Source organism: Streptopelia decaocto (assembly GCF_964273445.1).
Source record: "Streptopelia decaocto genome assembly, chromosome: 10".
Taxonomy (NCBI): Eukaryota; Metazoa; Chordata; class Aves; order Columbiformes; family Columbidae; genus Streptopelia; species Streptopelia decaocto.
The window spans coordinates 5663642-5679619 of NC_138665.1; the positions used below are offsets into that span (position 1 = coordinate 5663642).

Genomic DNA, 15978 nt, shown 5'->3' on the forward strand with positions numbered 1-15978 from the left:
CCAGCTCTCGCTCATCACGAGTAAGATAAAGTTACTTCTGGTATTACAAAAAAAAAAAATGGAAGTACATTTTTCCCATATAAATATGCTCATATGGAAATGGACACAGGTATTTCTTATATACGGTGCAGAGACTTACAAATTTTACTCATAGGAAAAAGGAACTGAATCTGGGGAGATCTGAACAAAAGTTCCAGGGCAGAGCTAACAGCTTTTTATCATTACAAGTCCCATGCTCTGAGGTTGGTACCTACATCAGTTATTATTTGCAACCACCAAAGCTTCTGTTAGTGTCACCACTTCCCACTTAAGGACTAGATTTAAAAAGCATGGCTCTGCTCATCAGACAGAGAAAGAAAAACAATAATACAGCTAAAATTCAGAGTACCAGTCTACTTGCTACCAAACTCGTATTATATTCTCTAAGTATGAAAAGAATCTTCAGAAAAGTATAACTAAAAAAGAATTAAACACTTGTATGTGATAATCCTTTTTCACAACTATGAACTGCATTTTAAACCAATTATTTCAACGATTAATTCTTACATTAATCACTGAATTTCCTCATGCTTTTACAAATGAAGTACCAATATTGAAAAGTGTTCTTTTCTCAAAGTTTATAATTCAAATGTTTTCAGTCTTTAATACTGTCCAATAACTCTGGAAAGCAGTCATATTTTAATACGTTGTTTGGGAAAACTTTTAGTTTGCAATAAAAGTACCAGGGTATTTATAAGCATAGTCTACCCCTCCATTAATCCCTTTGGGTAACATGGGACTTCAGCCTGGCAGGTTTTCTAATCTGTTTGTTTCAGCTGTATTGTGTTTGCTGTACGAAGCGAAAAGGTTATTTTATTAAAAACTATAAATGAGAATAAAAACCTAAGTTATTCTTTCAGCACTTGTTTCCTAGACTCCAATAATCTGGCACAAATCCAAATTTTATGCGACGGTGCCTAAAAAAAAAGGAACAAGATACTTCATATAACAACTTAGTCCCCGTAACTGATACCTACCATGGCAGTTCTGGATTTGATGAACCAGTCGAATCTGAACTGCGGAGCGTTGCGCACACACTGCCGCAGCTCCTCGTACACGTTTTCCTTGTCAAAGCCCATCTTGTGTAACATGCATATCAAAAATCTGTCTTCCTCTTCTGTGTAATTTTTCCCTTTGTTTGTTCCATACTGAATACGTAACTGATGAAAAGGTGCTTTATACCGTGCAATCTGAATGCAAAACAAAAATAGGGACTATCAAGCATACAATACCACACCAAGGATTTATTACATATTAGTGTAGATTACTGATATATAGTTTTCTACATAGGCTACATAAAAAAATAGAACTCCCATCCCCAACTATTCCTCTTCTGAAAGAATCTGGAAGAAGTCAGCTGCCGAGAATAAAAAACTTGTAATTACTTTGGCATCAAGGGCTTTCTTGATACTGATCCTCCGTTGAATCCTTGCCTCTCCTCGTTCAATTTGAGCCATAATCCTCTCAATGTCCTGTAGTTCATTACAACGTTCCCAAAAAACAGCTAAAAATGCAAAGCAGAATTTTTAATGACAGCTTTTTTTCACAATGGTGAAACAGGTTAGAGCTGCTAGTTAAGCAGTGAAACATTCATATTCCAGTTTTCGCTGGCTATCTCTGAGGTCAGAGATTACTTAGTCTATCTGTTATAAAAGCTACTAATTTGTGCCTTCTCCAGTGACATCTTTTAACCAACCTAAAATAAATACAACACTTCAAAGGGAATTTTTGTGCAGCTCTTCCGTTTTAAGCTACAGGAAGAACATTGCAAAGGTAATTTTACGAAGGCATTTAGTAAAATTAAATCCAAGGATGAAAGAGGAAGAATCCTGTACAAATTTAAAAGTACTGCATAAATACAAAAGACAAAGATACAACATACTAGCTAAAACAGCATATATACTCACTGAATTAACAATCGTGTTGCCACCATAAGGCAACTTCATGATTCCACAAGACCATGTTGTCAATGTAAATTAATTATGCCAAGTTCTAAATTTTGACCAAGGAGGGACAAAAGCAGCTGAAGGCATATTTAGATGCAGTACATTAAACCTTTTTAACATAATTAAGTCTTCTGAATAGAACCATCATGCACTTCTTATACACATTCAAATTTTACATCTTCTAATTTTTAAAGAAAATGTAGCAAAAAATGACAGTGATATCATATGATTAAGAAATACATTTCAAAATTTCACACCTGAATATTCAATGACCTCCTCAGGTGACTTTCCCTCCACCTCTCGGGCAATATTGTCTATATCATCACGACCGTATTTCTCATTAGCTTTAATAAACTGGTTAAAATCTCTTTTATTCCAGTTGGTAAAACCCTGTAAGCAGCAAGACATGGAGAAAGCATTACTAGGTAGAAGGGAATCATTTTGCAAAATTTTGTCTCATGCATGTATCACTTGCTGCAACTGACAATAGCTCTGCAATGTCACATCGTTGCAGCGGTTAATGGTATTTCAGGATTTCCATAAACTTCTGCTATTCAGTGTTTATTACTGAACCATTAAAAGTCTAAAGAGTCACTTTGGTGCATCACTCTAGATGCATTAGTAAGAGCTTTTTACTCTTCCTTCTTTACAAACTTTTTACATGGTATTTCTCCAGAGAAAGCAGCTCAGTGACAGGTTACCGTAATTTTATGTAAGTCACCCTTCAGCAGATAAAAGCAACAAATGCATTAGGAATACAGGGTGCACCAATGCAAGCGTCATTACAAGGTCTTAGAGTAGTGCAAGTACCTAAAGCCAGAGCTCCTACTTTGGACACTTACAAACCTTGAACCAGACAAACAGTTGGATGAAAGTATAAATGTGTCAAGAAATGATCTCCAGTCCAAAAAGATGAAAAAGGAAACTCTATAGCACTGTCACACAGAAAATTTGTTATGTACTCAAGAAATTAATCCAAAACTGAACAACAGTTAAAGGGATGCACAAAAACATCATCCAAGAATGAGACATTACAATTTAAAGACAGAATTGAGAAAACATCAAGAACAAACAAGAAAATCACAGGCCTGAACAGCAATTTGTAGTGCATTGAGTGTCCTTCATCACAGAAATACATTTACATGGAACTCTTGCCAGTTCTCCAGCTGAATAAGCTCACTCCGCAATCAGATAGCATCCTTACAAGAAGCCAAACATGCACAATACAAATATTTACTTTTAATCTTTAATAGCAGTACTGACATGCATGTCAGCACCTGTTACAAAGAGGTGAAATGAACAGTCAGATTGTGACCTTGCGTATTGCTTCTCCAGGTCCATTACATCCAATTATTTCACAGAAAATCTTCTGAATCAAAAAACCTGTTACTTTTTGAGTCACACCTTTTTCCTTAACAACTAGCTTTTAATAAGCCTACTCAGCAGGGTAACAGTCCAAAAAGGCACGAAAGTAGCCAGTGATAGAGATTCAGTCCGAGTATAAAAGGAACATGCCCAACAACCCAAGGGGCTCAAAAATCAATGCATGAGACATCTTGTCCACCTGTGTAAATACCATATATATGTCAACAGAGGCCTGTCCTCTCTGATACAAACTCTTTTGGATGAAAAAAACATGCAAGGTAGATGCATACACGAGAAACCCACTGGCTGGATTTCTGCAGGTATTGCTGGGTGGTGCATCTGCTACACGAGGCCTTGTCTCAGAAACAGCGCAGGCATTCAGGGTAATAGCAGGTGACTAAGACAAACTTGCTCAAGAACAGGGAAGGTCCCTCAAAGCAAAACCAAGAAAAGTTATTACACGTTGTACGCTTTCTTCTTTCTATAACATCGGTGTATTTTTCCTGTGCATATTTGCCATTATTAGTATTTATATTCCATACTAGCGAAAAAAATCATACAGTGAAATACTTCAGCTGGTTTTATTTTACCTGTGTTAGAAGCTTTTCCTTCTCTTCAGTTTCCTCAGTATTCAGAGGCATAGACTCATCTATCTTCTTTTGCTCCTCTTTTTGTACCTGAGCTGCATTCGGGAGGTCAGGATTCCTGGGGACCTAAAATCAGGGGTGTCAATGAGCAGTAGTGCAGCCATGTTATTAAAAAGACTAAACTTTTCAATCAGCCTTGGTTTACAACTTATAAGCACACATTAGATCCCACAGGACTGATAAGAGTCCACAGCATTTGTCATCACGGAACACACAAAAAAAGCTCCACCCCACTTCCTATTTAAAATAACTAAAAATAACTATCAGAATATTTTCATCAGTGTCTACAAAACTGTTGCAAAATGTAAGCAACTATCCTCCAAGACAAGGTGATGTATCAAAGACTGTCATTTGTCTGTGCTAGTTCCTTCCTGTCTCACAAGCTCCTAATGTAAAGTTCATCTTCATCTGTAAGTAACAAAAGGGCCCTATTCACTTTTTGTTAAGAAATTTCAGTGAAAAACACTGCAGAACACGTGTAAATGGTAAAATATATTTTTCCAACCATTAAATATTGAAGCACTGATCTGTACAACATTTACCAAATGTGTTTCACCTCGATTTGAATCTTACTGCTTTAACCCTTCCTCCCAAAAAGAGGACTAGCTTGTCAAATGTACGTTATAATTTTGCTATGCCCTGTACCCCCCACTTGTACACACAGAGTCCTGGGGATACTGCAAGAGGCAGAGGCGCACCCAGTGTGAGCCTCACAGGCCACCAATTTCAGTGGCACTTTTCATTAGCAAGGGTTCTGCTCTCTTATATCCAACAGCTTATAGTGTTTTGTAACTACAGGGAAATGCTGAGTTCTGCCAGGTTTACTATAAAGATACACACACTGCCAAAGGACAGAGCAGACAGACAACATTATGTAAACAAGGCCAAGCAACACGTTCCCTGTCCTTCTCCGCACTGACACCTATTTAATATTTGGGACCATTAAACTGTGTATTCCAATTCCACACTGCACAACAGCAAAACACTCAGAAACCAGGATCCAGTAAAGATTTTGTAGGCTTTACATTTTTCTACCACAAAATGCAAAGGAAGATACGAGCTGTTTTAACATCTGGCTAAGAAATTGGCGGTTGAAGTTAAGACTGACACAAAGCGTGGTCTCTACCTATTCCATACCTCTGATATTATTTATGGCAGCCTTCAGTTTTACTAATAAACTCTCTTCAGGTGCAAAGTTATACTCCCATTCCAAAGCAGAACAAACAATCATATTCATGATTTTAACCACCAGTAAACCGTTGTAAGTTTTTAGGATAACAAGCATTCATTTTTAACCTATCCAATCTGACAGATTTCATTAACAGGACTGAAACACCTCTTTTTACATGCATATTGTCAACATCAGCAATTCTCTCATCCTTATTTGTTGGAGCACTAATTGAATAATTTCTTTCCCTAAGCTAATTACACGTCCTTAAATTCTTATCTTAATTCTACCCTACCATCCACGTAAAATTACTTCTGCTTCAAACAAGAATCTAAGACACCTTCTGCTTTTTCTTAAAAATATATTTTGCTAATATTAATTCTACTCTTTTTACAACACCAATTTCCTATTCATTGTTTTGTTTGACAAGTTTATGTTCCCCAACACATTTTACACACGATTTCTTCTTGCTGCAACCTGTCATGAAACATGGGGCTTTTTAAAGTAAGTTACATGTCTGGGAGTTGGGGATCCATTTGATTTACTGAGCCAACACTGATGCAAGTAACGAAAATCAACATCAAAACAGAATCTGTGTTCAATGCTTGCCCAGTAATGTCAGCAGAGAAGAGGCAGAAATTCAGCTAAGGCATAGTAGGCAATAAAGGTAAGTCTACTGACTAGGTTTCTTTTTGAAATAGTAATACACTCAGACTTCTCCACACCTTTAGGCATTTTATATCCCAGCAAAATGCAAGGAAAATTGGTGTCACTTTGCTTATTGTCATATCAACACAAAGTCAACTTCAGTATTTCCTTAAGTTACTTTCTGCACAACATATACAAAAGCTATAACAAAAAAAAATATCATACCCTGGAAGGTGATATTTTGTTCGCCAAAAATTATTTTCTCACCTTAGACCGCATATCACACCTCTGGTTTTGAGGAGAAGTATATGAAGTATCAGAACTGTCTTTTTTCTACTCTACTTTATTGTTAGGAACCCATCACAAAGCTACAGAGATATGAAATTGTTAACAAACAAAGGAATTACAGGTTACTTTTTCTGTTCCACAGTGGAACAGAAAGAGGGGGAATAAAGGGCTTAAGCCAGTTCTTTTACAACGATAAGCACTTTGCAAAAAGCATGACCAGAATGATACGGTTTTTAGTTGCAATCTCGTTTGCTTCATTTAGCTCTTGATAAGGTTGCAATAATCTGCAAAGAGGAATACAAATACAATTCACTCATTTGAAGAGAAAAAAAAAAGCATTACCTTATATCCTATAGTCTTACGATAATACAGAATTTCTTTTTCCAGAAGTTCAAATAACCGTGGTGGGAAAAACTGGAAATCCTGAATATTTGGTTGTTTTGGAGGTCGTGGAGCCTTCAAAAATACACAGGTCTATTAACATCATATAAGCCTGATTTCTGTGCAATTAAACTGCTATAATTCAGCAGCAGTGACAACCTATCACTTACATCCCTTTTATTACCAGTCCAGGGTAGAAGCAGGGGATGCAGTTTGGGAGAGGAGAAGGGCAAAAGAACAAGAACCTCTCCATACTTGCCAACTCCTTACCTTTGGCACTTTTGGCTCACTAACACGCAGGGCTTCTCTAAAATAAGCATCAACTGCGTAATTAGCTTTGCGTTCTCGTTTTGGCGGCTCTATCCATTCCATCATGCTCAGCTACATGCAGAATAGAAAATAAAAAAATAAATTAACTGGATGCTTTCCTAAAGTAGCAAAAATAACGACTAATGTGGCACCACAAAACAGGAATGTATTTTTGTGTGGCAAGTCCTCAATAATTCAGATACTACAAAAGAGCTCAAAAATAAGCTAGAAATTACAGCTGATTATAACATGTATTTAAACACACAAAAGATAATATACAAGTAAGGGAGTGCAGTGACATGGATAGATCCCTTTATAGTATTCTACTTATTTCAGACACCCAAGTAAGGTTATGAGTCCATCCATCAAATGAGAACGGAAGGACTGGGGCTCTGAATTCTGTAATACCTTGTGATACAAATTAATTGTTTCTCCTCTAAATGTCATAATAAATAAACTCCACGAAGGCTACAACACTGGCAAAAAAAAAATCCACTAGCAGCAAATAATCTCAACTAAATTACTTGAATTAAGTATACTTCAAGACTATGCTGTATTTAGCTGCCTTCCTGAAATAGAATTATCGACAAGAAAAGTCTTAGTTATATACACACACACCCCCAACTCTGTTTTCATTAAATAGTTTATTTTTCTAAATGTTTCTTCAAAACTGATAAGAAAGCTGGGTTAGAAGTGCATTCTGTAGTTAACAAATAGGAGTTCACATATCCGATTCCAGATAAGACTTTAATGATATCTTGACTATACACCCCGTACAAAACACAGACACGCAGGGGTGACCTTGTCGGACCCCAGGCAACACCTCTTTGTTTGGATGAGCCTTCTGTGATTAGGTAAATCATTGTACAAACAGTTCACACTAATGCTTGTGACTAAAGGCTTCAGTGCAAAAGAGACTTAAGTCCAGGTTTCACATACAAAATAATTATCAGGCCTGGTTTTTGACTCTAGGTTATGTAGCAATAAAATATCACTGACTGTAGCAGTATAGGAGGGTGCAACATAGTATTTTAGCTGCAGAAAGGAAGGAAAAAAAATCTGAGCAATATTATCAGATTTTACCATTAAGTAGAACAGTAGGGCTGAAAGCTAATTCAACAAAACTTCAGAAAACCGATGCTTCTGCAGAGCTAAGTGAATTTTTCAGTGGCTTCTCACTTCTCTAGAATAACGTTTACAGTCATAACATTTCTATTATTGTATGGCCTTTATGGTGGCACCTCTAACGAAGTCTGAAAGACTTCAAGAAAATTACCTTTTGTTTTTCTCTATAATCTTCACCTTCAAAGTTGTATAAGCTCATTTCTGTGTCCATGGTGAAATTTCGTAAGGAGCTCTCCCCCATCTTCTGCAATCGCTCATTCATTTCAGCTGTCTAAAATACAGGAAGATACTTTTAGGCTTACTCAAGCCTATCTTTTCTGATAAAAAATAGCTCTCAGCATTATTGAAACATTCTCAATGTCTTCTGCTTTAAACTTTTACTTACCCTTTCCTTGGAAGGAGAGATGCACACAATGCTTTTCAGTTTTGAACAATCTGACTCCAAGACTTTCCATTAAACTGAATTTATTATGCTCTGACATAGCCCAACAACTCTATGATTTAACTTCTAAATTTAAATGAAATTTATGCCCAACACTTTGGAGCTGAAATGGTAGTTCATTTTTCCAACAGCTACCTATTCCCTAATAAAGTTCCATAAAGGTTTTGTGTCTATTAGGCATAAAATTTATATCTGTCTAAAAACGCACAAAATAAACCACGTTTAAGATACGGCACACAGAGTATGTACTCTAAACGCAGTTATAACTCACTAATTCTACTCCTTCAAAACTTTCATAGGCTTTAAAATATCTATGAACAGTAACGCAGTAGTTGGTCATATAAATAGGTTTCCATAATCAATTTATATTCTGTGCAAATATATCTAATGTTTGACATGTTTCAAATTCTGTATGAAATTGTTCTCTAACCTTCTTTTCACCTCGTTCTAAAATAGTGGTTATATCTTCTTCTGTCAGCTCACTGTCTTTAGAAGCAAAAACATGCGTGGCTCCATGCCGGATCATCTGCAACATTTCATCTTTTGCCAGTTTGTTAGACTGTTGGTCTATGAGCCTTCCTAAAATTGGGAAAAACATGTTGAAAGTTATAATATAAACGTACTAGTAGGATCCTGCAAACAGTGGATTTTTTTAGTTCACTGTCAGAACAAGGAAGGAAAAACAAAAGCACCACACAGAAAAAAAAAAACAAAACAAAACAAAACACATTTCACTTGAGCTGAAAATAAACAGAAATCTGGAAATTCAGGGAAAAAAAATAATTTTGGATCAAGCCATAACAAAGAAGGTTTCTCAGATAATCCAAATTTTGTCTAAGATCTTATTCCTACAAAATTAACTCAACTTTTAAATCAAAATCCTATTTCAAAATGAAAAATGGCAAAATATTCTGTAATTTAGTACTTAAGATTTTTAACACCCACTTCACTGACTTCAACCCAAACCTCTGAGTATTTTTCCCAGAGTTCTAATTTCTGTCCTAAAATCTCACTCAGCCCATCTCATCTCTTCAGGGACCACCAAAATTGTGACCATCATCCTTTCAGTAGCCCACCCTTTTGGAAATACAACCAACCTCCAAAACTTAGCTTGAGAGCCTTAGTTTTTGACAAACTATTCTTCCAAGAGCTTCTAAACAAATACACACAAAGCAGTTTTAATGTTCAGTAAATTCATATGTGGTTCTAAGCAGCACATCTATATAATTATTTCTATCTGTCATGGAACATATCTTTTTTTTCCTTTTTAATATGACAAAAAACAAGTAACATCTATTCAGCTGTGGTTTGCTTTCCTCATTTAGAGTCTCAGCAAAAGTTTATGTCCACATTACTTAAGAAAATATTGGTTTTTTTCAAAAACTTCAGCTGAACAAGGAAATAACACATTAAGAGTTTCTTAGGTTGTTTTATTGTACTGCTATTATACACAAGGCCTGCTTTCTCTCATACTGTACATTCGTACAGTTATTTAACCCATACTTTAAGGGACTGAACAATTCTGTTGCAGACAAACATATATAGCAGTTGATACCTTGTTGTATAACTATAGAGTCCAGTCTCAGTTTTATTTCAGCTCTTTCTACAATCCTCTCTTCAACAGTATTATCAGTGATTAGTCGAAACACCCGTACTGGTTTCTTTTGACCAATACGATGCGCACGATCCTAACAAACATAAATCAGTGAGTGTTCAGCAACAAAAGCTCACAAGCAACAGACAGTTAGCTTGCTATATAGCAGAAACAGCAGACTGAAACTACCATATATTTCATGGTTCCTTGCTTATTCAGAGTATAAAAAAAAGTAAAACCAATATAGTAATAATTACTTATCTCTGGCTATTACACCTTTAATTTTTGCATCATTCTATAACAATAAATGCATCTACCTCATTGTAAATGAAGATAATGTCTGTCTAGACTGCAAATGGCAAGTGGAGATAAAACAGGATGTAAGTAACACACATCTGCTCTGCTTTCAAACTAATTCTCCACCTTGACATAGGCACCGAAACTTTGGCACCCCTGGCACGAGCATATTGATTCCATAGGCAAAGTCCACATAGCCACAGGTTCAATACCATACATGGCATCAATATGCAGCTCACATAGTAACGCAGCAAATGGGGTTATCTGACTAACATGCTAAACGTGTGTTTAGTGTCTCTGGAAAACATTAATAAAATTATTATTTTGTCCTCTTAAATAAAAGAAGTTAAACAATTGGCCTTCAAGCTGTTAGTACCAGGATGTTCCACCTGTCCTTTAAACATGAATTGTTTAATCTTTTACTCCCCGGCATAATATTAGTTTCTTTCTGATAATCCCACTAAACCTCACAAATCGCACTCATCAGCTTTCCAGGGGGTCAGTGCGCTATTGGCAGTCAGCACACATACCATGAGGATGCAATATTTACAGTAAAGATTTGATATTTTTAAGGGGATTAAAAACAAACCCAAACAAACACCACACAAATCACAGAACACCCCACCCCGCTCCAATCGTGCAAGAAGCTTCATGTGACTTTTATTCCTCACGAAACAACTTACAGACTTGATTTTTTGATATTCAGCACTTGGAAGACTTTAGTATGTTTAACCCAAAGATACTTTTTTTTTTTCCCTTGGTGTCATCACTGAATGATTTTACACTTATACAGAAACAAGGTGGATGGCAAAAGCATGAGCTTCCCAAAAGGAAGGAATATAAATCCACATGCTTTTAATTCTTTGCTATTATTTTGGCAACAGCCCTCTGTTATTCATTTTTTCTGGGAAGACAGAATTAAGAATCATTCTTTGGATAAACAATATTGATACAGTATTTTGAGAGAAGTAATCATATTCAATTATGAAAATAACTAAAACAGATATTTAGAGAAAAATCTACAGTTTCTTCCACAATTCTGTTCACGTCCTTTTTATTTACTTCCCTAGTTTCTTGGTTATTAATACAAAAAATAAAGAAAAATAACAAAAATGCCAGTTCTGGAAACACTTATACAAAATAGAACAACGACGACTTTAATAAATGAATGTGTATTAGGGAGTTAACTCACCATGGCTTGCAGATCTACTTGAGGGTTCCAATCTGAATCATAGAGAATAACCACATCAGCCGTTGCCAAATTGATTCCAAGACCTCCAGCTCTGGTACTCAGCATGAAAATAAATTTACTGCTGTTGGGAGCATTAAATGTGTCTATTGCTTCCTAAAAGAAAAAAAAGCATCATTTAAGTCTCAGAGTTTTCAAACACGCTTCTAATACATTGGTGGTTTTTCAATAAAATTTCTTTGAAATTTACAGAATTTTCATAACAAAACCAATTTTTTTATAGAAGAAACTGTAGGTCTGCACAGGTAGAAAAAAACATTCCGAGTCCACAAAATATTACATTTTTCATTTAGTTGAGGAGCAAATTAAATGTATTTTACTGTGGGCTTTTGTTAGGAAAAACATATACCCTTAACAGCTTTTTAAGCTGTAGCATTTTTGCCTAACTTTAAACAATTACATAGCTACTTACATATAAATATAAATAATAACAGTCTGTCAACCAAAGAAATTTCTTGTTAACATACAACTTTCTCACCTCTCTTTCTTCATGTGGCGTCTGTCCATCCAGTCGGCAGTATTCGTACCCGCGCCACATGCAATAGTCTTCCAAAATATCCAGTAAGCGAGTCATCTGACTAAAAAGTAGAACTCTGGAACCTGACAGAACAACACAAAAGGTTTGTCATTGGTTTTATGTTTTCACATTAATCTTATCACAGGGTCTACTACAGAGCACGAGTTAGAATTCACCTGAAATATTCTGTACTATGCCTAACTTACTCAAATAAGTCTCTCGTCTGAAGTTACTTTTCAGGTATTGATTTAACTTCGCTCCTGTTGCTGAACAGTACTCACCTTGCTCTCTGAGTTTTGCAAGCAGTTTGTCCAGCACCAACATTTTTCCGCTGTTGGTGATGAGATGCGTGTCAGTGGTGTAAGGAGGGCCCGGCTCAGCACCATCAAACAGGTAGGGGTGGTTACAGCATTTCCGCAGCTGCATCAGAATATTCAGCAGACGCATCTTATCCATTTTCCCAGCTGAATTGAGGATATCAATATCTTTCATCAGGATCCTTGTGTACCTGAAGTTTTATAGGCAATTTTGAACAACTCTCAGTTTTTATTTTATATTTAAAACATTAAGTAAACCCTGCAATATCGCAATTATTTATTTCTGGATGTTGGAGCTTGCTTTGGTTTTATAACAATGAGCTATACTTCTATGAAACTTCGTTAAAAGTCTGACCGATAATAAGGATTTATAAATCCATACCTAAACATAAAAGGCAATTTGTCTGTGAGTGACAATGATCTGTCATTTACAGGTTATCTTACACTTCTATTACAGGACTACGAAGTAGATTAAAGATATGATTTGACTCAAACTGCTATGCTGACCTGGCTCCTTTTCTCACATCTCTTCTGATGTGAGAAAACCTCAAGGTTTTATTTTAATTTCAGTTCAGACTTCTACTGGTGCATATACACTTGGAGCAAAGGAGGAAACCTGGCATATGTTCTTTCAAATAAAAATAAGGAAAGAAGTTTCTGCTTTCTTGCTCTCAACCCTTTTCACTATCCTTCCTGAGCTCTTTGTAAATTTTGCAACTTTAAAAAAAAGCCCCAATGACAGCTACAAATACACTACTCCATCTGACTAGCTCAATATGCAACTACTAGGAAAAACAAGTGTGAAGAGCTGCAGTGTTCTTTATGAGAAAAGAATCTTAGAGTGATGTAAATAACTTACCATTCCCTCTGCATTTTGCTGAGCCCAAGATAAATTTTTACTTCCTTCTTTGGAGGCAAACTCTTTTCTACTTCAGCTTTTATGCGACGTAATAAAAATGGCTTCAAAACCTACAAAAATTAGGAGTTTTTCCAGAGAAAAATTTATAAAATTGACTGCCTCAAATACAAAATTACCAGATTCAGTTATCTGGTATTTATTCAGAACCAATCAATATCTATTTCTGAAGGAGTTGCTATGACAGCAAACTCTGCAAAATGAAGCTGTCCACTAATAAGCTAAGTTCACACATAGATATGTAACACTACATAAGCCATAAACATATGTAACACCCATAAACCTATAAAAATCTATTTATTACCTTTGACATAAGCTCTGTTTCATTTCCACTAGCCGCATATATAAAATACACCAACATTTCAAAGATAAACAATGTATCTTACACTTCCTTCTGATTTGTTTTGTACGTGATGAAAAACGTCTTATCTCCCACACAGTAAAACACAGGTAAAGGCATGCCTTCACTGCGACTAGCCTGCCATGTGTATCACTATACTATTCACAATAATAAATGGTTTCAAAAAGATCTCAAAATTCTTCATTTTCACATTTCATGTATACATTTTTGTCTGCTTCAAACAGTAATGTTACAAAAAGCAGCATCCATAATAGTAAGCTCCAATATTTATCCTGGGCATTACTGTAACTAAATACCTTCACATTCATCTTCTCAACTTTAAGATGAAGGGGAAAATACTCTGGTTTTGGTTTTTTACACTATGCATGCTAACGATGACACATGATTACAGCTTTATTTACTTACAGCATGAAGTCTTTCTACAAGTTTCTGATCACCCAGACAATTCTTAGTGTCAAACCATGAGTCAAAATCCTGTGGTGAGAAACAGCACGATTGGTATGAACAGTTTATCATCTGTAGTTTTAACAGACACATATTGACTCTCTTTCACTCCAGCTGAGAGCGGCATAAATCCTGAGACAAATAACTTCTACGAGTGAAAGACAAATCAGTCTGCAACTCTGTGGCAGCTCCCCAGCATGTTATAACATTCAAGTCAACTGAGTAACTCCACAGACAAAATACTATTACTCTGCTTAATTTACAATGGTTTTCCATGCTCATCACTGCAGTGTCCAAGAAATGATGGGACAAGAAGCTAAAAAAAGGAAAAAAAAATCCTTAAGTAAATAAAATGGACAACAGAGCAAAAATAAGGGAAGCAAGCAATAGAAGTACAAGAAACATTAACAGTAAAAGAGGAGAAAAAGGACTCAAATTCCAAATGAAAAAAAAAAAAAAAGGTGTATGCCTATTTGGATGCATCATATTCTTAATTCTACATTGCTTTCCCAAATTTTGTTCCACTTTGCATAATTCTTTATCTATTCAGAGTATGGCGTTTGCTATTACTGGCCTAAGGCTTTATCTGCACAGAATGCACTGGTTTAACTAGGCAGAGCAAAAATGTAGTCTACAGTCAGGTAAGGCACAGAGCTTCTCCTGAATGCAGGCCTTCCACATCATACATGTCTTGTTAGACTGGTCATTCTTCTCTTCTGCAGAAAGTAGCCCCGGAATCAAAACAAGAACAGGACTGTACTTCCAAACCTCAACTTACATCTGCAGAATTGAAGACATCAGGTAAAAGAAAATTGAGCAATGCCCACAGCTCGTGGAGGTTATTCTGTAAAGGAGTTCCTGTAAGCAGCAACCGATTTGTCGTCTTGAACTCCCGTACGATCTCTGACAGCTAGAAATACAACAAATAGTTACCATCATCATGTACGTTTAAGCATAATGAATTTTCATCATTTTCTGAAACCTGAGACAATGTCAACTAAATTTAAAGACAGTGAGCTACCTATGAAATCCATATTTACCACTCAAAACCACTACAGCTAACACCTAAAATCTGCTAAAATCAGATGGAATCTGTTATGTTAAACGCTCTTCAAAGTATCAAATAATTTTGAGTTTACCTTAGACTTCTCATTCTTTATTCTGTGAGCTTCATCAATTACCAGGTATCTCCAGTTAAATTTTTTGAAGACTGACTTCTCTTTGATTACCATTTCATATGATGTAACACAAACATCCCATTCACCAGGCATCATAACATCACGGATAAAAGCAGCCTAAAGCAGAACAGATGAATTAATAAACATTTATAAATACGAACAATATATATGGAATTCAGTGAAACCTATCTCTGCCAACATTACTGATGCAGTAAGCTAGCATACAAAAGAAGAATCTGAAACATACTTTCAGTAACTGAAAGTTACTGTAACAAAAGCTTTCCATCCTTCGTGCCTTAGGCACAGACAGCTCATCATCTGGGGTTAAGCAAAACACTTGTGCTCCAGATCCCTCACCAGCTTCCTTGCCCTTTTCTGAACCCACTCCAGCACCTCAAGGTCTTTCTTGTAGTGAGGGGCCCAAAACTGACCCCAGGATTTGAGGTGCAGCCTCACCAGCACTGAGTACAGGGGGATGATCACTGCTCTGGTCCTGCTGGCCACACTATTCCTGATACAAGCAGGATGCTGGTGGCCTTTTTGGCCACCTGGGCACACTGCTGGCTCATGTTCAGCTGCTGTCAACCAACATCCCCAGATACTTTTCAATCAGGGGGCTTTTCCAGCCACTCTTCCCTGACCCTGTATTGCTGCCTGAGGTTGTTGTGACCCAAGTGCAGGACCTGGCACTTGGCCTTTGTGCACCTGATACAACTGGCCTCAGCCCAATGATCCAGCCAGTTCAGA

At 36.4% G+C, this 15978-nt stretch overlaps 1 protein-coding gene across 2 annotated transcripts in view; it reads right to left on the reverse strand.

Annotated features, from left to right (window-relative positions):
- SMARCA1 (SNF2 related chromatin remodeling ATPase 1) overlaps positions 1–15978 on the reverse strand; it is a 34166-nt gene that overhangs the window by 9171 nt on the left and 9017 nt on the right. For both annotated transcript variants that reach the window (XR_014185022.1, XM_082062224.1), the window contains exons 7-22: positions 15193–15348; positions 14832–14963; positions 14015–14083; positions 13192–13301; positions 12297–12523; positions 11977–12098; positions 11442–11594; positions 9914–10046; positions 8789–8937; positions 8068–8187; positions 6753–6863; positions 6444–6557; positions 3941–4063; positions 2243–2375; positions 1425–1543; positions 1017–1229 (exon numbers count right to left, since the gene is read on the reverse strand). Coding sequence is in view for 1 of the 2 variants with exons in the window: in XM_082062224.1 (XP_081918350.1) it covers positions 1017–1229; positions 1425–1543; positions 2243–2375; positions 3941–4063; positions 6444–6557; positions 6753–6863; positions 8068–8187; positions 8789–8937; positions 9914–10046; positions 11442–11594; positions 11977–12098; positions 12297–12523; positions 13192–13301; positions 14015–14083; positions 14832–14963; positions 15193–15348 (2184 nt within the window). In the remaining variant the exon portion in view is untranslated. The remainder of the gene's footprint in view (positions 1–1016; positions 1230–1424; positions 1544–2242; positions 2376–3940; positions 4064–6443; positions 6558–6752; positions 6864–8067; positions 8188–8788; positions 8938–9913; positions 10047–11441; positions 11595–11976; positions 12099–12296; positions 12524–13191; positions 13302–14014; positions 14084–14831; positions 14964–15192; positions 15349–15978) is intronic.